We start from the raw sequence: 23,741 nt of genomic DNA, 5'->3' as shown, positions 1-23,741 counted from the left end.
TTATCACACAAGCAATTTGGCAAAAGTTAATCAGAGCTGCAATAAGTCTGAGGAGTGCACTGCATTTGCATATTGTGTAGGAAATCACTTGCATATTTATCCGTTGAACCTCGCCAATACTTTGAATTAAATACGCATATTAGCAATTAGCGATAAATTATAAAGCAGCCTATTATGCTTCATTGTGTAGACTTTCTGCATGACTTCTCAATTATTTATTATTTATTATCGTATTTATAAAAGTCAGTTTTTTTGAATGTGTACCTTGGAGATGTCATTGCATAACTTGTCTCTCACTTTGGAGCTATGGGAAATCTTCATGCGTGCTTTTGTGACCAACCTGAATCAACAAAAACAAAACAGTCAAAGACAAACAATCGTTTTTACAAGGCTTCATCGGCACTTTCTCTAAATTAATTTGCTGACATGTTTGTTTGAACAGAAATCAAAGGCACACACGAATCACGCACCTGTCTTTGCTGATGACGATTGTGCGTTGAATCTCTGTCTCATTTTCCAGGACTTTAAACTGCTCCTTCAGCTCTGTGATTGTTTGTGAAGTCGCCTGCTTCAGTCTGATGTACTTATTTCGCTCCTCCATGATCGTATCACACAATTTTCTGTACTGTGAAATTCTAGAAACAAAAGCAACACCCAAGCATCTGTCATGTACGTACCTGTTTACTTGACAATTGGAGCTGTTAACATCACTTAACCAGCCTTAATAAAACTTGGGATTATGTTGTAAACTTCAGATCTTGTTTGAAGTGGAACTAAATCCACTTTACTTGTGTACATTGTATAGCGTATATACTGTCTGGATAATTTTTAATACAAACTAGGTAAATGTGCAGCTTTCTTGTTAAAAACATCTAAGTGTGTGCTGCCTTCATTGGCCTCTGCAACATCAAGAAGCTAGTGACATCACACAAAACTGCCCTGAGGTGTTTTTGATTACAAACATTTGGCTGCGGGAGCACAGTCTGAAATGTGGATCAGATCACACTTCACAATCCCACTGCTCCTCCTATGTCCAGACCCCGCCTCCCTTACACCCTCACTCTTGTTTTTTAAGTCAGCAGGCATGGCTTAGTTTAGCAGCTCTATTTGAAATGTGGTTCTGGGTGGAGTTTAGGTGTTTTTTCTTACTCCCACATGACATGATGCAGAACTCTATCTAATTCTGAGAATAGATAAAGCCTTGTGAAAGGGTTTTAGTAAAGGTCAAAGCCCTGCAATTCATGAGAAAAAACTAGGACAGTTCCCACCACGAATAGCAATTCAAAATAAATTACTACATGTATTAAATGGCCAAAGGTCCCCAAAATGGCGCCTATTCACAAGAGTTTCAAGCAAATAATACTTTCCTGCTTTGTTTTCTGTTGAGGTATATACCCAATACAAAGGACATAATATTTTAATTTGATTGGCTTATGGCGACGGAGCATTGTTGGAGCACTGCAATAGCTTGAAACCCACGAATAAAGTTGTGGGTAACTTGAGAGCCTTTTTGTATGGTAATGATTAAGCTTAGAGCCTTGTTGTAGGCTGGGGGTTAGAGTCTTGTTATGTTATTTTGAAAAAAGTTACTTAGCGGTGCAATTATGGTTTAAATTAGCCTCAAAATGACAGTGGGTGTTACAGATGTACTAACAGGGCAGTGAGAACATATAATCCTTTTTGAAAACATTTTCTGAAACACTAGGTGAAATAGAGCTTTGGGAAGATGGTAAGTACTGCCCTAAAGAAGAATGAGTCAACCAAAGAGAAGAAGGTGTTAAAATAATATAAATACATGATTGATACTTTGCAGTGATATCACACTGGGGGTGTTGTTCATCGTTACCATGGATTTAAAACAAAACATTTTCAGGAGCCTGTGGTCAAAACGAGCGTTCATTGTCCTAGTTAGTTGTTGACTAATGCTAAATAGTTTGAGATGTTTGTGTGTAATGTTACTTGAGAGTGATTTATTTAACAGCACAAAGCAGCTTACCTCTTGCAGTACCAACTAAGTCAGCTCTTTATGACCAGATTGTGTTAAAATGAAGCTCAGAATGGTGTAACAGGGCTTCAGACAGAGACGTGCTTTCAGTTAGCTTCACACCCGCAGGGAATGTAGATGACATCAGCTGCAAAGTATCTAACACTGACCTTTAGGTACGAATCTACACGCACTTTCAATTCTACATATTTCATTTGTCACTTGGATTGCTCCTGGGAGATAAAATATTCTAGTCACAGTCTGTCTACGGTTTATGCGTGAGGTACCAGACACATTAGGCTACATTCGAACACTGAAGTATGACCAATTAACAAGACAAGGTTTCCTGCCCAGACAACATTTGCAGATTAAATGTTTTCCCAGCTGCTACACGCACAGATGTGACAGGGACCAAGGAAACAACAAGAGGATTGACGATTAGCAAACGTGAAAATGGTCTGAGCAGTGGATTGTGTGCAAATGCAGGAAATGCAGAAATAAAAAGGCACCTGCGCTGTAGCATAGTGTTGAGCTTGTTGTGGTCCATGATGATAAGCTCTTTCTCTTTCAGTTCCTGGTCCATGTGGTGTTTCATGTGCTGTGGAGTGTGGATAGAGTTGCATTAGTTATTGTCAGAGGTTGTGCAATAAATAAACATCATGACTGCAGGTAATAACTAGAAGCACCATTTGAATTCATAGGGACATTGCCAAGTGCTTACAATAACAAACATGGCGTGTGCAAGTTACTAATATTCTAGTTTCAGGAAATGACTTCTCTTCAGAAAATAGATATATAATTATTATTAGTTATGTTTGCTACTTATTTGAATTTATTTTTACCATTAATAGTTTTGCTCTTTGTTATTATAATATATTGCAGTGGGTGAGCTACTGTGTCCAAATAATTTCCCTTGTGGATCAATACAGTTTATAGTCTATATAATTTGCTGTATAATTTCTATTTACACTTTACCTTCCAATTAAAATAACTGCCTTTAAAGACGCAGTATGGAACTTTTCTGTGTGCCAGACAAGTCAAGTGCAAGTACAAGTATTAGTACAAGTATTTTGTTAAAAAATGCTATGAAAAACAGTTAGGGTTGGCTGAATTTTGCTTCATAGTTATTGTTCTAAATTTTCAAGGTAATTTATCTGTGTCCATTTATAACAGATTAAAAAATACCTTCCCACATAATTTTTTGAACCTTTTGAAATTGAAGCACACAGTGAAGAAGGCTGCTAAAAATACATCCACAATCAAATCCATACTTTGACACTGGGGAGAGTTAGGTCTTACAACCTTCGTCGGTGTTTCCAAGTATTTATAGTGTGTAATATGTCACAATCCATCCAAAGCTCACAACAAAGTATGGCTAAGTGTGTATTGTTATCTGGTGCACCTCGGCTCGGAGCATCTCTCTGTGCTTCTGGCCCCTCTCCTCGGCTTTAATCTGGGTCAGACATCTTAGGTTGTGCAGTTCCTCTCTCAGGCTGTTTGATTCCTGCACCAAGTCTTCTACCACCGCATACTGCTGCCTCTTGTGGCTCTCCTCCGCACTGGTTAATTGCTGTGGAGAAGTCCCATTACACCTCAGGGCTGACAATCTATAAAAAAGCTTGAATGTATTTGCTTTAGCTATTTCAACACAAACAATACAATGAGGAACGCTTGAATCTATTGCCTCTGTAGTGGAGCTCTTTTAAAGTTCAGAGTTGCACCTGTTTTTCAAAGCTGACTTTCAGAGCATCCACTTCTGTCTGAAGATCCATCCGCTGTTGAATACAAGCCTCTCTCTTTGGCACCGCGTCCAACTGGAACGAAAATCAAACGCAACAAAGTAAAAATCCTATAGTGTAATTTAAATAATTCTTTTTCATAAAACGCTGTCAGTGCTTTCCACTTTTGTCAATTGTGGTGCGTCAGATTTCACCGATAAATGAAAAAAAAGAACACGTAAAACTGAGGCAAAGATGAGCCAGCCTTGTATAGAATCAGAGCATATTCAGTCCTATATTAAACATTGATGGGGAAATAATTAATACTATATATCAGGGTTTTCCTCTAGGGATTGAACATTGGGTGACGCTGAGCCTGTTCAGTGAAACTAATTAAAAATGTATGGCTGTAGGCACTGGGATCGCCCCTCTCCACGGGCCTGCCAGTCCGGTGCTGTGAACTGTGCCGCGAGAAGTCACGTCGCTCCTATAATTGGAACTAGATGTGAGCAATAATGATCATTACAGCTTGTAATTAAAGCAAGGCAGATTTCAAGTGCGAAATATACACACTTGTATTATTCAGAATCTTAGGCTCCCATACTGACTTAAGTTTGAACGAAACAGTGTGAATCAAACAACATCGCAGTCATCTATCAAACTATGGGAAAGATAAATGTTGGCAAAATGTACATCAATCAAATCTTTGTACATCACTATGAATAACAGCTTTTATTACAAATGTTTTATTGTGCAATAATTAATCAAATTGTCTGATGCCTTTAAATTATGAAATAGGCCAATTCCCTTGAGTGTCATTATGGTTTTCATTTGTATTGTAAATTTGTGAGATATGCTGACGCGCTTCCCGAAAAGGAAAAAGGAAGTTTAGTGTCACTACTTTCCAATGAAACACGTGTACAACAATAAAAAATGTAGGAACACATCAAAACGTGAAGCACATTCCACTGTACTGAACACTAACAGAATTCTAAGTAATCTAAATAGTGGAACTAGCCTGAAAAGAATGTTAAACTTTTACACATTGCGTCAGTACAGATTTTAGTCAGCAGTGCCAGGCTTAAACACGTCCAGCTCTCTCCTCCTACCTGTGCCTTTAGCTCATTGTAGATTGATTGCGTGTGCTTGAGCTGCTCAGTAGCTATGGCCAGTCCATGCTCCGTTCTCTTGAGGTATTGCATCTGCCTGGGAACAAGCACGAAGCCTTCTTAAATATTTATAATATCATGATAAGGCCCGGATTACACTTTTCAGCTCCACTGCTTCTAGGAATTATTGGTCAGGGCTAATTACATATGGATTTCTGAGTTCCTGTCAAATTATGCAAGCTTCGGAACATATCTTTTAGCAAGTGTGACTATTTATTTGATAGATTTCTGCAAACCCAAAGTGGACATCCTTCCTCATTCACAGAAGCTAATAACTCCTTGCATGCAGAGATCTGTATTTGCATGTTAGCAAGATTTACTAGAATGTTTTATTTTTTATTTTATAAATATTAACCATCTGTGTGTACTCTGAAGCATACATACTTAGAATTCAAATGTTTTACTTTATGTGAAATCAGAAAAATAATGAGCTAATGAGTTTGCTAGATTCTTGAGTGATTGTGTCTTATATATAGAGCATATACACAGTAGGTATTGACAGCTAATGACATCCCATGTTGAGTTGTGACAGTAGTACGTTTTTCGGTAATGTATGCTACATACATTATTTTTATTATTTATTATTTACTATTTTATAATACAATTACATTGTCAAATGGATTATAATTTATAGTAGGCCCCTTCAAATGGTACCTATGTATTTCTTTTTGCTGAGCAGCTTGGCATTTGTACAGTTGTTTTCTGTCAGCCATGATGTTCTGGAACTTCATTTCCAAGATACCTCTGCAAATGACAAAAACATATTCTGAATAACTTCAATGGAGGACTCAGATTGGCATAAACATTTTTTTTTTAAAAGGCCATGTCTACCTTTTCCCAGTGAGCTCCATCTGCTCCTCCTTCAGGAGCTCTTGCTCTTTCAGCTTCTGTCTGTACTTCCTTTGACTGGCTTCTACTTGGCCCCGAACAATCTCCAATTCTTTCATTACCTTCTTCTTCTCCATCAAAAGAGAGGAGTTGTGCTCGTCCACCTCTTTCACTTGCTGCCCCATTATGGATATTTCTGCATTTAGGGACTCCATCTTCTGCAGTGCGGCTCTGGGGTGGAACACGTACAGGGATTATGGGTAAAAAATAAGACATATACAGTAAGAGTGTAATTATATGACCGGGAGAGGCTCATAACTGTAACCTTGCACTGCACCGGCATAACACCACAACCATCTATCTTTTACACACAGCCAGCAGTACCCTCTCTGCTTTGTGAATTCCAAATTAGCAGTCCTCCTAGCTCTTGTGGCTACAGAAGATTTCCGCAACATTGCTTCTATGTCAAATATTAATCTGAAGTAAACATTAAAGAGACTGCACTAAAGCCAAAAGCAAGATATTCCCATGGTGAGAAGGGTTATTTGAATACATGAATAATGGCGGATACTCTGTAGCTTAGGTCTGTGGTCATCATTTGTGTTGGAAAGATTTTTGCAGTCATTTCGTGCGAACAGAAGCATCTCAAATAAACTTCCTTTTTTGCTGCAAAAGTTTGATTTGCATAGCACCAGAAAGTCTGCTGTAAATAACAAGAAGAAGTAGACCAGAAACATAACTAGAAGATGCGAAACCAAGCAACAAGTGAAAATGTGTTTTAACAAAAATGGAAAATTATAATTAGTCTACCCCCAGGTTTCTCGCTCATTTTTGTAGCTGCTTGCTGAGGTTTAACCAAGGTTTACCCTGAGACAAATTAAAGAAGGTAGTTGCCATTGCTTGATGTATTATGAAAACTTTTCTATTTTAAATGAGATCATATCCTCTTAAATTCACAACCCCACGTGAAGGAAGAGATCACAGCTAGATTTTGCAGCTGTACGAGAACACATTTGCAAATCAAAGGGCACTTTAACTTTGAAAAGTAGTTGATACCTTCTTGCTTAACTAACTTCTTCAATCTCCAGGTTTCTCTTCCTTTTTTAAAAATGAAACTTATTATGTAAAAATCTACATTTAGGAGCTTTTAACCATGGTATAACAATGTTCCATCCCCGTAAGCTTAAAGTAGTGTTTTGATCGAGTCATATCTTTGTCCTGACATTCGAGGCTTGAGTGCTCAGAAAATGTCTGTATCCACGTAATCCCTATCCATCCCCAATTTATTATTCTTACTTCTGATTATTTAAGTAATTTAGAAATTCAACCCTGGGTCATACAAAATGTCTCTAAACTATCTTCCAACAATAAAAAGAAGTAATTATAAGTCTACTGCTTGTTGCGATGAAATGTCACTATGAAGAGGGCTTTTCAGTTCAGCAGTTTTGAACAGGAAATCAATAGATCTGTTTCTATCATTAAGCCACGATTTCCAAAGAACAAAATGTAAAATAATAATCTGTGTATCTTACAGATTCATACTCAACACCTGAGAAAAAGTATAATATGTCTTAAAATCTGAATATACTCACTCCTTTTTGGCATGTTTTCTTTCCATCTCCTTAAAAATCTGGTCAGGTACGTTGATGAGTTGTGCTTTCTCAGCCTGGCGAGACACACAAACATGACTGACATAAATGTGTGAAACCAGATGATTTGTTACTTTATTGATGATGTGCTTTGAGCCACGTCCTCTCCACACACACACACACAGACACAGACAATACACACATACTGTACACGCACACACGCACACACACATTCCCACCTCTATGAGCTCTAAGATCTCCTTTGTGTCCTCCAGCTCTTTCTGTTCTTTCGCTATCTGCATTTCATGGTTAGACACATCCTCCATCAGACTTCTGTGGGGGGAGGCAAAGGAGACGCATTCACCGGGAGCATGATTGACAGTACAAAATGTTTCTGCCGGAGTAAAAGCCCATATAAAAAAACTGCCTAACATTGCGCACATCCAAGGACAACACAATACCTGATTTCAAGTTGTCTTTCAGCGAGCTCTTTTCTCAGATTGTCAGTTTTATCCTGAAGGGCTTTGCTACGCTCTTCTATCTCCTGCAATAGGACAGACGAGATGAAATATTAGCATAGTAAGACATTGTTTAGCATTACTTGCGTGGGTTGTGAGTTTCTTTCACTATTTCAGACTCTTTTGTGAGTCTACTGATAATATAAATGTTTCTTAACTCATCATTGTAAGATGGCATAGGCCCATATTGTTGTGGATTGCTTGGTTGGTGTTGTTGTTGTTTTGATCTTTTCATTTCTCTCGCAGGTATAAAATCGAAAGAACAATTGGATTTGGTTTCCTCCCACCAGCTAGAGCTTTTGTTTCTTTGTAAACAGTTGGTAAAGAATTCTTATCACTGACTTCTGCAAAAAGTAAACTGTTTTATGTTAGGGTTGCTTTAAGCTTATGTAAACATAGCAGGTGGTGAATGTATTTTAATATGAAAAGTAAAGAAATAAGGGCATCATTTAGTTACATAAGAGTCAAGCAAGTTTCTCAAGTCACTTTTAAATGTACTTGAAATGTACAGTACAAGTAAATGTGAGCGATTCAACGATGCCATTATGTTATATTATAGCATAGGCTTATGATAGAATAAAATAAAAATATGCATTCATCTTATATCCATCCCTTCAAAGTTCAAAGTACTTCTTCATTCTTCACTCCTATTGTTTTATTGAGGGTTTTAGTTACTTTGGCCTGCACAATACACTGTTGTCTCTTTTCAGACACAGAGTGAATGAATGAATGGGATGACTCACTGCAAAACAAAATTTACCAAAAAAGTGACATTGAATCTATCGTAGCCACAGCTGCCTTTTTTCTATTAATCTAACAAGAAATGTGTTTACAAATACATACAAAGGACCTGGGGAAGAGTGGTTGATTTGATTGACAGTTATGTTATATGGATCTGCATTTAAACAATGGTGGAGACCTACATCTGGTACAAGATAACATAAAGAAGATAAGTAAAGTAGTGCCACAAACATAATCTCAGACTTACTCTGTTTGCGCTCAGGGATTTGACTTTGTTGCTACTATTTATTAATGTGCACATGGATAATTAAGCTTTACAATCTTCCTAAAGAATAAATAACAGACTGCTACATGTTGTTGTCTTAATAATAGATGTATGTATTCTTTATATAATTGATTTGTGTGAGTTAAAATGCCACAAGAGTGACAGTTGCGAGAACATGTGTTGTTGCTCTAATTAAAGAACAGGGACAAAATGTTTCCAAAACGGTGAGTAACAGGGTGCATTTTAAACAGCTGAACTTGTGACCCAGAGCTGTAATTATAACACAATTCAAATTCTGTTCATTTGGTCAGTGCTAAATGCATAGCTCCTGAGGACTGTCATTTGGTCCTGATTTATGGCCAAGAACAGGCTTTTATGCCTAGAAATGTTCAACTAGTAATTACTTGCTTATTGCTTTTTGCTCATGTAACTGTTGACTGCTCAAGCTTTACCGTGTTGTGGCAAACTCCTGACAGGGTGATTATAAAACTTACTCAATTTTAAAAATGCCCTGCAGATTTATTTACAACATTAAAATGTCTTTTCAAAGCAACATTCATCAAATTTATTACGATGGCTATACATTTATGCTTTAGCCATAGTGTAGAAGAGAGAGGCTTGCCTATGGTGTACAATTAGACTTCCATTTCGCTGAGCGGGTTCAAATGTTCCGATTTTTAATTACAATGACATGAATAATTTAGGAAGTAATTTGGGAAATAGTGAAGTATGTAAAAGCACGTTTTTTGATTAGTAGCTTTGATCTTGTATCACTCAGTCCTTCCCTGCTGATTTGGGATCATTATTCATTTCTGCCTGATATTTTAGCTTCACCCAGTGTACAAAGAAACCAGAGTACTAAGTAAATTGGTAAAATCCGTTGTAGCACTTCAGTTTGAGTGCATGTTTGTTTTGTCTGTCTATGCCTCTTTAGTCCAGACACCAGCTATAGCCACTTGACCAACCAACATATGTTTTTATAGAAATACACTGCACAGAAATTGTACATTTGCATTCTATTTTAGTGGATGAAAATATGAGCAGTTTAATTAATACTTTGCAGCTAAGGTCATCAATATTCCCTGGGGGTGTGATGCTTACTGTAAGCACTGCTCTGTCTGAGGCTTGTTACACTTCAATCTGAGCTTTATTTTAATGTAGTCTGACCAGAAAGAACTGACTTAGTTGGAACTACAACAAGTGAGCTCATTTGTGCAGTTAAACAAGTCTGTCATATAACATTTACAGTCCAAAAGTAGCTAGCCTTTGCCAAAGGTTTTTCAGTTAGTCTCTCTCTCCTTTTATGTCGAAAATCAAACTCCTAAACAGGACCATGGACACTTCTATTGATCATAGGCTAGTGAAAGTGTGCTGTTTAAATCCATTTTGTATTTTTTTCTTGAGTTTTCAGGCAACTTAAAAACTTATTTGGCAGTGTTTGCTAATGTGTGGACTGTCTCCATGGTAACTTGTGAACATTCCTCCATTCCTATAAATAAATTATATTTAGTCAGTACTGATTTTACATTACAACTAGAATTAGAGTTATTTAACAAAAAAACATAACATAAAAACTATGATGAAATATAATAGCTGATAAGATTCACTTGGGAAATGGGAGTTTTTCCATGTTACATTTTAGAGCCATCAAACTGCAAACGGCAAGTCTCGGTGGATTAGACCTGAAGGCTTAAAATGGAGCTCATATTTATCCTCTTTGAAGGCAGAGGCTGCAGTTTTAATCCGTGCCTCTGAAACCAGACCTGGATGGAGCAGCGGTGATGAACTTACACCAGGTTTGGTCTGGAGCTGGATCTCTCGCTGCAAACTCCGCCTCTCCTCCAGGAGCCTGCACAGAAGGTGAGCTGAGGTTAGGGACAGGAAGACAAAACATGTTGGGTAGGTAGGGTGCAAAAAGATTAGAAATGTGTTCGTGAGAAAAGAATATATAGGAAGCAATATCTTATAAAGTTTCCCAGAACATATGTATCATTAAACTTTCTATTCAGTATTAAAAGATAAAAAACTTGTGACTTTTCCCAAAAACTAAGACAAAAGTGCTAATAAATCCCACTAACAAATATCTTTACCATAATGTTTTTAGAATTTAAAGGTGTACCATGTAACCTTTCTTGTCTCTATGGAGATGTTATTGCCTGTAATGCATGATAGTATTTATTTCACTGGTGGGTTCATTGCTCAAAAATAGCTTGAAAAATATGTATTCTAACTTGCTGCCTCTCCAGAGATCTGACTTGTAAGAAAGAAGTAACATTGTGTACCTTTAAATAAGTGTATAATTCAACAAAGAAAAGCTTGAAAACATACAGTGGTAAATATATTCGTAATACTGCTACTATGAATGCCCAAGTAACATATGTATCAATCATTCAATGAATATTTAAAATCCCTGTAGCAAACATTTTTGAGCAGCCTATTAAGACATGCATGAAACAATTTTTATTTTGCTTCGTCTCAGTGAAAAATGTTATCAGACCTCACTAGCTGCATACTATTCCATACAGTAAATGATATTAATCTTCCTGACAAGTTGATATATTGGATATTAAGTCATATACAGGCAAAACTGCATGAATGCTAAAAGCTGTGTGTGGCAAAAAGTGCTGAATTCCCTTGTATCTATTTGGCCGCAGATAAGGGAGGCGCAGATTTCAAACAGCATATTTGCAGGGTAGCATCTGCTTGTCATGTGCAAACCTCGATTCATTCACTAACAAGAAAAGAAAGGCAAAATAAGTGCATGGAGAATATAGAAGCATTAAAACAGTTACAGTTTAAAGACTAGAGAATTGTCAGGTCTAATATGCGCGTTCACTGTCAAAAACTGTCCATACCGCATCTTGGGAGATTGCTATGTAAGTGATTTCAATGTAATATTTCAATTACTTCTGCTTTCAATGCTGTGTGTGCGGTGCAAAATGGCAGTGTCCTACAGATCATATCACTGGTGTACAGTTGTGGCTTTATCTGCTGAGTAGCTCCATATTGCAGAGGCAGTTCAGAGCAAGATGCAATGCAGGCGAGCAAAGAGTGCTTTAAAGACCATTGAAGTATTGTAGTATTGAGTAAATGGGGTCTAATAGGAACAATAAAGATGTTTACAAAGCTTTCCGTCTCTCTTCTGATGCTTTGTGCAACATCCATCCCTCCAGACTGTCAAATTGTCAGCCTATTCACTTCCTCCTCCTATTTGATTTGATGTTTTCACAAGCCTGGTCGCAGTTATGAGAGTTTAACATAATCAGATACGCTCAAAAGCTCATTAGATAATCCAAGTGTTGGTTAAGTGGTACTCAAATCGCTAGGCACAATGTACCATACAGAACTGAAAATTGTAAAAATCTAAATACCAGGATCAAAGACTGTAACTTGAACACATATACTACTGTGATTGTTACATCTAGCTTTAAGCCCCTCATAAACTTCATATCTGATTGTGCTTGAGTCTGCTATAATCTATGACATCCTTAGATCATTATGTTATAATATGTACTATTAAAATTGCAATATTCATGTAAAACTACTTAATAAAAGTTTGCTGACATTGCCGCAACAAAGAGTCTGCCCCTCCAATGGATAGCTCTAAGTCTAGATCATGCTAGCATGCAGCAGGTTCTTTTTCATTTGCACCAAAATTAATAATTAAGAAAATAAAATTGGAGAATGAAGTGAGAAGAGAACAGTAGGCGTATACCAGTTGCGGGGAAAACTGAGATTGATCGGCAATACGGCATGTTGAAAATAAATTCAAACATGCACACATCACTCCAAATATAACTTCAGATGAGTAAATGGTGAGAAAAAAATAACTATAACATGGTTAAAAGCATTAAAAATACAATTTTGTGTAATAGGTCTGCTTTAACTTTATTTACATAGAGAAAATTTTGTCTGACCATTTATTAGAAATTACCAATTGGTAAAAAAAACAGTTTTACATGTTAACTGAGTATGAGTCAGTGATCAAGTATTTTGAATTAGATTTTGTAAGGTAATGTTACTATGTGTTATTGTGTTTCTTAACAGCCCTGCTCTGACCTTCCCGTAACCTTAGTGTACCGTGAGGAGGGAAACAGTACTTTCCGTTCTGCAGGGCGTGTTTCAGTTTTGGACACTCTGTCTGCTGGTGTAGTTTTTTCTTTTATTTTCAGAACTTTCCACAACCATCAACAGATTACATGTCTCTGCTTCCCCATAACAGTTATCAGGCCATTTTTAGACAGATGGGAAAGCACTGTGTTGTACCACAATCATTATTAAGCAAAATTGTAAATCTCTGTTAAAATCTGAGCAGCATCAAGCTGATTATGTATACATAATTATTTGGTTTGAATAAAAAAAATAACATGACTCATATTAATTTATATGTAGACTAAAAATGGAGTTTGTTGTAGAGTCACTGCTCCTCCTGACGTGCCTCCTTTGGGTGCCTGTTTAATGCCATGGAGAGGAGCAATGGTCTCTCTCATTGAATATTGGTGTTTTTTCTGTTTTGAAAACGTAGTGAATATGTTGTGAAACCTGTGACTTATTACCCCCTAAAATTACTTAACTCTTGTATAGTTGTAGTAGAAGTAGAGTATTTTAGATGTGATACAGAGTAGAAAAGTTTGCTTAGCTTCCTAGCTTTAAGATGTTTCATTCCTCATACATGAGATTTCATCAGTTCAGTATTTTTATTGAATTTCTGCTATAAAAACAACGTAGTCCGAACGAAATACTGCCTCTCAAGCCACAGTGGAAAAGACTGTGTTTGTGTCTTGTGCTCCTTCACCTTCACCCGTCTCCCAAACGCCCTCCGCCGTCGATAGTATCTGTGCAGAGATGCTGCCTCGCTCAGCTCACTGCTCAGCGTTAGGTCCCCGATGTGGCTATTTACTGGCACGTCTCTCCTGTATGTGTGTGTCCCTGCTTACATCACTATAATACACAGCACAATTTCTTATCTTTACGTGCTTAGCTTTACCTTACCTTGTCCTTCTTTCTGATGTACAGTATATAAGAAGTGTAGGGATAAGCAGAAATATACATTAGAATGGTATTAAACATACTGTACCTGATTGTTACTTAAATGTGAAAAACAAAAACTGTTAGTAATCCAAAGTTACGCCTCACTTTGTCAACACATTCCTTGCATCCTAATTGTTCACAGTGATTAGTGCTTCAAGATCCTATATTGAACATAATTGACTCTTGAGAGCTTTAAGTCATGTACTACCTCCTCAAAATCATGCTACCTCCTCAAAAACAAACCTGGAGTTTGATTATATTTCATTCGCATGTTTGAGTACTCCTTTATTATCTGTGTACATCGCTAAAGCTGAAAAATGTTCTGTTCCACCTTGTGATGTCATGTAGAGGTACTTTTCAAGTTACCAGCTCCCTTCTCTTACCAACTCCTGAAATTATCCAAATGATTCTAGTGAAGCTGTATGGAGTTGTAAAACACAGTGGAGCACCTGTATTACCACATGACATCACAAGGTGGAACAGAGTGTTTTCTGTTTGAGAGAAGAACTCAACCTAAACATGCAGAGTTTGTGTGTTAAACATGTGTGAATGAAACAAAACACAACAATACAAATATATGTTTTTGATGAGGCATGTATGTTTTTCATTAAGACACAAAATTAAATCAAACTCACAAGCAGCCTGCCTGAAGCATCTAAGTTATACATAATATTATGGAACCTATTAGTATTTTTCCTTGTTTTTTTTTTTTTTTTAAAGTCAAATATTAATTCCCCCAAACCAATATCTGTCTGGAAATAGGGGAGTGATGGCGATAACGCTATCAGTTAATGAACAAAACTGAGGAACTGAACACAAAGTATATTTCTCACCACTGCAGATCACATTGTGTGCGGTAATCTCTGTCCTCCGCTGCTTTGACGTCACTGTACACTTGAAGAATCTCTTGTTTCAGCTTGATGACCTCACTGTTGGACTCCTCAGCGATGCCGGGCTCCTCAGTGCCCTCTACACTGACCTGCAGTCTCTCCAGCTCAGCACGAGAACACTTGGCCTGTCCAAGGAGCGCAGCCTCGGCTTCCTGTGCACTATAACCCAGCACATGTAGGTCAAGATAAGGTCAAACTACTATAGTGAGATCTGGGCATGACAAATGTAAATGGAGATTTCCTCCACAAACAAAAATCTAAATATATTAGACTGGTATCAAATAAGGCACAATTATATAAACGTATAGGTACAAGTAAAAATAAAATAAAACAGAAATAAATTAGTAGTTAGTAAGTTAGTAAGATAATAGTCTTATTTTATATAAAATCTGCTAACCCTTTAGTTTATCTGTACAAACATGCTCTGAAATATGATTCAGCACTAGTTTGACAGGTCATATTTCAGTCTTTTTGTAGATTCTTCTGGGCGCAGTTAAGTGTGAACACTGAACAGAATCCAATTCATAAAATATAAATAGCAAATGTAATCGCTATCTCAATGCTTGTCTGAAAAATTGCAATTATTAGATAATTTCCCATTTTTCCCAAATTCTTTTATAATAGATCTTTACCAGGTTTCATTGACACAGGGCTTGTACAACATCTGAATAAAGCTAAGCCATATTTTCATTGTATTGGTTAAGATGCCATTGACATGCACATTCAAAGAAAATACACTGAACAGAAAATGAATACAGCAGTACACAAAGCCTGTCCCATTTTAGATGTGCTATAATTGTTTTGTGTGATTAATTTCATGCAAATGCGTTTGTATGGGAGTGGGTCCAGATCTTTTTCAATACAAAAGTGAATAGGACAGGCTGCCAGGCTGTATTTGTATGGCAGCAGCAGTGATAAGAGAAAGTATTACCTTTTAAGAGCTTCTTGAAGCTGCTTGAAAGTGTTTGTTATTTTGGACCCTTCATTCTTGTTGATTTTACCTGATGACAAAAGCTGAAAAGCACAAAGAAAAACATTATCATTACACAGGAGAACCACTTTTACCCCAGAATATTTCAGAATGAATGAGAATTGTGAGGAATAAATGGCCCCATGTTAGACAGAAGATCTAGAAGTGTTTTTATGAGCCAACATTTGTAAAGCGTTATCAGTATAGTACTGACAAATGCAATTTATTATCCACATTTCCACCATTCATCAGCTGTCCTTCAAGCTTTCTTAGACGTACAGTATGTGCATTCAAATACATTTTCAGCAGATCTCCTCTCTTACTACGGTTTAGGGTTGTCAAAAAATATGCAGATATCAAGCAATAGTAAAAATGGAGGGGAAAATAATAAAAAATAGATAAATAAATACAATAAATACTGCTACCATACAGTGTTTGGGGAACCATATGCATAATTGTGAGCTAGACCTGAATTGTTTTGATCTACACCAAAACTAGTACAAGGCCACATGTTTTTTCTCATTACTGTGGTATCAGATTTATGTTGAGTGATTGGTATTTTGTATTGTACCAGCTCTACTACTGTTTCAATATATTCTTCAGATACACAGCTGTCATTGTGGAAACAGAAATACAGAAAACCCACGGCCTTAGAATCGGCTTTTTCATTTTTCAGGAAGTACAACTATTCAATAAGCAGGTACAGCTATAGGTGTGATTCTGACCAGTAAGCATTTTAGTGTGATATTGTTGAGAGGCAAAATTAAGTTCCAGGAGTTGAAAACTAAATCACCAGAGACCCTAAAAAGAATTTGAGATTATTAAGAGTCTAAAGTTTGTGACAAATAATAGCTTTGTTTTACTCTAATGTACTTTTGGACTTAAATTGTAACAAATGGTAAAGTGTGCTGGCATGCAGCACAACTCAACTCCCAGATGTCCCAGATGTCCTCTAAAACCATCCAAAGTTATGCTGAATAATCCCTACCTCATATCACCCTATCGGAACACCTTATCATTGAAAAACAGTGCATGTATCTACAATATAAACAGTACAAAAACAAGTCAAAAAGTGAATGAATGAACCAATGAGAAACAGCAGTAAAATAACTTTAGAGGTACCATTTCATAATAACTATATAAATAGTTGATTAAGAATAACTGACTATGTAACTTTTCAGGAAGAGGGCCTGTTTGTCTCCATGGATATACTATTGCTTTGTCTGGAATGTTTCACAGTATGGCATTAAATGTTTCTAACAGTTGATTCCTCCAGCCAATGTCACAGGTAAACTCACAGTAAGAATCCATGTTCAAATGTGTTTTTAGTAATGGAAATGTTGGTAACTGAATGAATGCAAGGTAGATTTGTTAAATGCTGTACTGTGGAACATTCCAGGCATTATTAAAGGGACAGTCTGGAATTTTGGACATAGTATGTCATTTCCTAGTTAGCCAGAGTGTTGGAGATGTGTGGAGACACCTTTTAAAATATTCCATCCAGTCCTTGTATTTGCAGAGGTAGCTGGTTCTAGGCTAGTGCATGTCAATGGCCATAGTTATCCACCATAGTTACACCAGACTGTCGATGTGAATGTCTGTGTTGATATAATAATTTCAGAAGTAAAACCAACCTTGCATATGAAGAATTTATGTCTGAGCAGCAGCAGCGAGTTGTACTTAATGACAGAAAGCTTGGCAGTGGTGGATGGATATCACGTAGTACCTAGCTTATTGGCTGTTGTGAAAATAGTCCCTTCATTCACATCGACAGTCTGGTGTAATAACAGAGTTGCTTCGGGTGCTTTGTGGAGTGGGTAAGACTGTTTTTAGCGGGAGGCTAACTATGGCCATTGACATGCACTAGCCTAGCACAAGCGACCTCTGCAAATACAAGGACTGTATCGAATAATTTAAAAAGTGTCTTCACACGTCTCCAGCACACTGGCTAACTAGCAAATGAGGTCCTATGTCCAAAATTCCAGACTGTCCCTTTAATAAGTTGCTACGCTTGAATCATTCTGTCATTCTGTTCATGCTTTAAGAAGGTTAGAAGGTTAAAAGTGTTGTGACAATGTATACAGTGTACCTAGTTTAGCTGCAGTCATTGGGGTTTAAAGTATTAGGGAATATAGATAAAAAACATGGTAAAGAGTAAAGCAGACAGGGCAAGGAACAGGTCAGAGGCTTTGAAAGAGGGGAAATTACGTCTGGGGTTGTTTTCGGATTCCTCTGGCCTGGCGAGTAGTTTAGTTTGTGGGGTTTGTCTGTGATAGAAGTAGAGGACAGGTGTTGTTCCCTTCTTATCTTCAGAGGCAGGGCACTGGAGTGGGGGAGAAGTAATGAGGAATAGGCTTGTCTGTATCACCAGCTGCAGCCTTTCGGGATATCTAGGGTCACGTTGTGTAGCAGGTAATCTAATGGCAGTGAACACACACACCAGCATATATGTTGGGTTTCTATCCTTTTTGGGGACATTATATTCCTTGGTTTACACTCATTTCCTTGAGACTGGACTTAATCATAACTAGTTACTACTTGTCTAACCTTAAAAGCACCGTACCTGATTTTTACTGTCTTAAAAATGGTTTGCAAAGTGGTCCAAAGTTATTCCTCACTTTGCAATTTCTAGCATCATAATTACTCACCGCGATGAGTTTATGAACATGTTTCACAACTTTCCGTGGCCAGGTAGGAGTTTTGCCATCACGGTTTGTGTAACAACAACTAGCATGCTAACAGAGACAGAGAACTTGTTGATTTTCTGATGTATTTTATGATGTTGCTTCCCCATCAAAAACATACTTAAAGGTGTGTTTTGTTTTATTCACACGTTTAATGCACAAACCCTGCATATTTAGGCTAAGTTCTTCTCAAAGTGAAAACACTCTGTTCCACCATGCGATGTCATATGGTAATACAGCAAGTGCTCCTTTATGTTTTTAAACTCCATACACCTTCACTAGAATAATTTGGATAATTTCAGTCCTGGAATTGCCAATCTAGCCTGATCCATCAGACAGTTTCACTTCATGGAATCCATCTGACCTGGCAGCATTAGGATTCGTTCGCTTGAGGGTAAGCGGGAACTTTTTTTTATTTAACCAACTGCTGCTATTTGGTCGTGACATATGTAATGTGTCGCTAACAGGGCTAAATGGTATATTAAGCTTTTCCTAAATCCCATAGGAAGAAGGGTGATAATGTCTTTCCCCTTGATAAAATTCACCTAACATTGTCTTTGTTCCGACTTTAAATCCTCGGGAATTGTTGCCAACGTAGAATATATGACTCTTCGCTGATTGGCCGATGCATGATCTGCAGTTTCCGGGTTTTTGCGAACCGTCTGGTGTATTCCGATTCCTGTCCTAGTTGCTGGAGAAAAATGAAATTGAGCGGAGGCACTAGGTGCCACCAGCCTGGCTAGCCAATCTCTGGACAAAGGGTAAAAAGTAGCTGTTAACTTGAAAGCTACATGACCTCAGGTGGAATAGAGCTTAATAAAGATTTCCTCAAACATGTGTGAATGAAACACAACTCTGGGTATGTTTTTTGACAAGATAACAACATTCTTTCATGGCTTAAAGCTCACAGGAATCAATTTTGCATAATATAGGACCTTTAACCTCTTAATTTCAAACCATGTTGTTGATATTAAAGGATTTACGTCATGGGGACAAGATTTTTGTTCGCACAAAGGATGCCACTCCCCATAATGTGAGTGTGTACAGATTTAGTCCTCACATTGTGATGAATATCCGCCCTATGATTAGATGCACATGCACATATGGTGGCTGTATCTCTGCCCAGCTTCAAACATGTTTTTTTGGTGCGATTCTGTTTTCAGATTTAGGCCATTATTCTGTTTATCTGGCTATTGTTTCAAATAACTGCGCAAGCCTGGCACGTCCCAAGGGCTGAAAGGGACGGAGATATGACTGCGGTGAATGATGTAGATTACAGTGGTTGTTAATGTGATTTATTCTAATGTTTTCAGTAAGTGTGCATTAGCATTCACCCGTGGTCACACAGCAACAACAAAATGTGTGATTATCTCTTAAGTGCATCTTGGAAGAGCCTCGTCAACTATAATTAATACTTGGGGCTAAATAATTAATACTTGAGGCGGACTGGTGCATTCAAATAAGTCTGTAATGTAAAGTAATGGGAGGTGTGATTGGCAGATTTGAGCAACATTTGGTAAAGCCGACACTTACTAACTCTAACATGATTGTACAGTAAAAAATGGTAAGAGAAGAGATGTTTTTGTTTATTGTTGTTTATGTTTATGTTGTTGTTTATGTGAAGTAGGGCTGTAATAGGCCTTTAGTCTATTAATTGGCCAATGGTGTCTTGCTTGACTAACATTATTATTACTGACAATTATTGACAACTGTTTAATTCATTATCAACAGCTGAAAGGAGAAGGTATGGAGTGAGGTAGCTGAAGTTTTGGGAGTAAACCATGACATAAGTTTTTGTTTTGTTTTTACAATGAGATGGTGTTTAGTAAGTACTATATACATGGTTATTATTGTGTCTTATGCATGCTGTTCAGATCAGATGCATAGTCAGATCATCATATATTCATATAAGAATATAGTAAATTGTTTTGGAAGTTAGCACTAAGTTAGTCAGTTCGCATGCCATGTCTTCAGCCAAACCACAATCTATTTAGTCAACTAGCAGCGCTAATGTTGTTAATTATGTACTCAAAATATCAACGTAGTCATAATCAATAATCAATACTTTTGTTTTGATTGATGATTTGTTATATTTTTTACACAGGCTGATAACAGTCTGGCCCCCACGCCCTCTGTTGTGTCTCAGTCCCGGTCAAACGTCATTGTGCAATCAGATTTGTTTTTTTTTCAATGACACCTGTTAAACAAAGGAGCTCATTGGCCACTAATTATTTACAAATAAAATCAACTTTATCTCACCTCATATTAATCGAGTTTAGTGCTTTGTGCATTGATTCTGCACAAATCAGCAATGTTATTCAGTCCTTTCATATTTTTTGTTTCCTTTCATTTTTTTCCGATACAATGGACTTCGCGTGTCCCTGAATGGTTAATCCACCTGTCAATCATGCCCATCTGAAAACTGAGAGATCCACTGGTGACCAGTCTGACATCTTCGTAAAGTATTGAAGAAGTATGTATTCTGGATCCCAGGCAAGCTGACAAGTGCATTAAGGCTTAACCTGCTGAGCTGAGGAAGTGAGTCATTCATAAATCCCATGTGTTCAGGGCAGTGTGAACCTTAAAATTCCAGTGGTTTTTGTAAATGTGTGTGATAAAAAACATCTATTCAGTGCACTTTTTTATTTTATTTTTTTAGGGAAAGGCAAGTATTGGGACATGTATTGCACAGTGGACCCGATATCGATGTATTGTAACTTGCAATACCAAGCCCTATGTTAACTGTATTTAATAATCTTAATGCTTAACACTCATTGCAATTTATCTTACAATGTATGCATGATTTTACATGTACGGTAGATTTTTTTTTTTAAGTAATGCACATTTCATTTTTGTATTTTCGTCAAACATAGATGTCAAACCAAACCACTGTGATGGACATTTTGCTAGAATTTATCCAACTCAAACTTTAAAACTCGTCTCACAGTCTCCAAAGCTTCACCAAAATATTTCAGGCGGAAACTTCAGTCAGAGAGCAGCCTGTATTTTATATGTGATACGGACACAATCATTGGAAGGTGTGGACCACAACAGGAGCAGAGGGAGCATACACACCTGTCTTACTGCCTCAAGCGCTGGTGTAAAATATTAGCACTGCAGACCTGTGCATAAAATATGTGAAGGGTGGGCCGAGCAGCAGCTGTAGACTTTAATACCCTGCACCTCGGGGAGAAAAATAATGACTGGCTCTCTGTATAGGACGCAGGGTGCACTGTGTGATGGAGAGGACCGCCACCGCTCTTTGTATGTGTTCATGTCCTCATATTGACTGCTGGAATTGAAGTTGAGCCAACAGCGAGATTGAATCGCTTTGTTATGGGAGGTTTTTGTGTCTCTGTATTTTCTTTTGTGGCGGATTCCTCCATCAGGGCACACAGCCACTTGTGAGGATGAGATCAATTATCTGAAACTCTGCTGCTTCTCTGGAAATATGACTCAAGATGTCAGAGAAATTCTGTCAATGAAATATTAACCATCTACAGTTGGTTATGAAAGTAAAGATTTGCTGGTGTCTATCAGAGGTAGGAAATTATGGAATATCCTGTCAGAACAAATCAAAGTCTGTGGCAACTGTTCAACCTTTACAAAGTTATTAAAAATGTGTTGAAAATGAATTAGGGCTGTAGTCTAATGTAGTCGATGGAGCCTTAGTTGACCAAAACTTGTATTAGTCAACTAAATGTTTATTTATTAGTAATTTTATTTAGAATATAAAGATTTATATGCACATAGCAGAAAAGAGAAAGTAGGGAGAGGATTATCTGAAGATTCTGGAGTAAATCCTGTGTTTAATCTGCTATGTAAATACACTTTCTTAGTACTTTTCAGTATAATAGTTGTTTTTCCATGAACTTCTACTATTTTGAGTGCAATTACAAGGTCAGATCATAGAGATAATGAATTGTTTTGACAGCTTTTTTAGGAAATGACAGTCCTAAAATGAACCAGTAAGAACAGCAGATCTTCTGCTTTTGGGGCCTTTAAACTTCTGGCTGCTGTTTTTACTGTAATAATGTCTGTTTACCTTCTGATGGTTTAGATCATGTTATGTTATGTCATGTGTGCGGTTGTCTATTAAATGTTGAAATATTGAAAGTGTTTCTTGTTTTTTTATTGTGCATATTTTTTTCCCTTAAGATAATGAATGCTATTGTGTTATCCCAAATTTATGTTGAAACTGCTTGCTGACATATTGATTAATAAGCACTGTCCTAATTCAAATGAATAAAGTCCAAGTTAATATGAGCAGAATAATGTATAGCTTTTGTTCACCATGATTAACTGCACGTCTGTTGTAATAAGCGGAAGCCTCTGAGCACATTATAAAGCCACTGGCAAGACCACACTTGCATCATGTGTGTGTAATGTATTTCGTTAATATTGACTGGTAGTATTGACTAATTATCTATTTCAACACAAACATAACTGAAATGGAAAATTTATCACAGTTTAAATCCCATTAAACACTTGGCTAAACAAAACCACAATTACTGTACTATTAGTAATCACAGGAGCCATGAATAACAGCATTGTAATCATCCACAAGGTCAATTTATTGTTTCCTGTTTAAATTGGATGTTTTTTTCTATCTCCTATTAGGTCCAGAGATATGACAAATGTGCAGGGCAGGCATCCGGAAGAAAGACTTACTTCTTACTTTGATCACAGTATGTAGCTGGTTAAGACAGGAAGGGCATCCGTGCAAAAGTTAAAAAAAATATATATATATATATATTTTTTTTATGAAAGGCAACTGCATAAAAGAGCCGCAAAATGCTTATTGGCCACTGTCTTATGAATTTCCAATATGGAATCTGAATGTGTATTGGATTTTATCATATTAAAATACTGTGTTGAAATACTGTTAAAAATAAGCTTCCATCAACCAAATATATGGCAAAGTGACATGCTTTCTCCTCTGTTGTAGTCACTGTGCTGCATTGATTTATAGTGCCTCCCTCTTGTCTAACCTACTGTTGCTCAGTATAGTTCATAGCTCATCTGGTTAAGGTCATACAACAGAGAACCACCAAACCACAAAAACAGGAAAGAGATGAAGCACGTTGCCCAAGCGCTGTGGAGTGGAGAGTTCCAGTGAACAGAATCATTTGAGGGAAATGAGCAGCGAGGCACCTGACTGCAGCGGGTGCACCTCTCCCCCTCTCTCTCCCCTCTCCTCCCTCTCCCCCTTTCTCCCCTCTCACATAATCTGCCTGCATCTCCATGTTTTCTGGGGATATGGTGTTTTGCATTACGCAATAGTTGTGCCCCTCCCTTCCACAGCACCATACCTCCCTCCCTCCCTGCCTCTCTCTCTCCTCCTGATATTAATG

General features: G+C 37.4%; 1 protein-coding gene across 1 annotated transcript in view; it reads right to left on the bottom strand.

Moving 5' to 3' along the window:
• Positions 1–17,014, bottom strand: part of ccdc146 (coiled-coil domain containing 146) — a 61,906-nt gene extending 44,892 nt beyond the window's left edge. Inside the window, exons 1-15 of the mRNA XM_055153943.1 lie at positions 17,002–17,014; positions 15,735–15,747; positions 14,677–14,892; positions 10,604–10,661; positions 7,750–7,832; positions 7,528–7,621; positions 7,292–7,365; positions 5,703–5,930; positions 5,526–5,615; positions 4,812–4,908; positions 3,706–3,798; positions 3,387–3,554; positions 2,494–2,582; positions 471–635; positions 265–340 (exon numbers count right to left, since the gene is read on the bottom strand). Coding sequence (XP_055009918.1) covers positions 265–340; positions 471–635; positions 2,494–2,582; positions 3,387–3,554; positions 3,706–3,798; positions 4,812–4,908; positions 5,526–5,615; positions 5,703–5,930; positions 7,292–7,365; positions 7,528–7,621; positions 7,750–7,832; positions 10,604–10,661; positions 14,677–14,892; positions 15,735–15,747; positions 17,002–17,014 — 1,557 coding nt within the window. The remainder of the gene's footprint in view (positions 1–264; positions 341–470; positions 636–2,493; positions 2,583–3,386; positions 3,555–3,705; positions 3,799–4,811; positions 4,909–5,525; positions 5,616–5,702; positions 5,931–7,291; positions 7,366–7,527; positions 7,622–7,749; positions 7,833–10,603; positions 10,662–14,676; positions 14,893–15,734; positions 15,748–17,001) is intronic.
• Between the last annotated feature and the right edge of the window lie 6,727 nt (positions 17,015–23,741).

This window comes from Boleophthalmus pectinirostris, unplaced genomic scaffold (genome assembly GCF_026225935.1).
Source record: "Boleophthalmus pectinirostris isolate CB_2022bp ecotype Guang Dong unplaced genomic scaffold, ASM2622593v1 HiC_scaffold_18, whole genome shotgun sequence".
Classification (NCBI taxonomy): Eukaryota; Metazoa; Chordata; class Actinopteri; order Gobiiformes; family Gobiidae; genus Boleophthalmus; species Boleophthalmus pectinirostris.
Note: the sequence above shows the minus strand (reverse complement) of the source record. Positions and strands in the feature narration are given on the sequence as shown.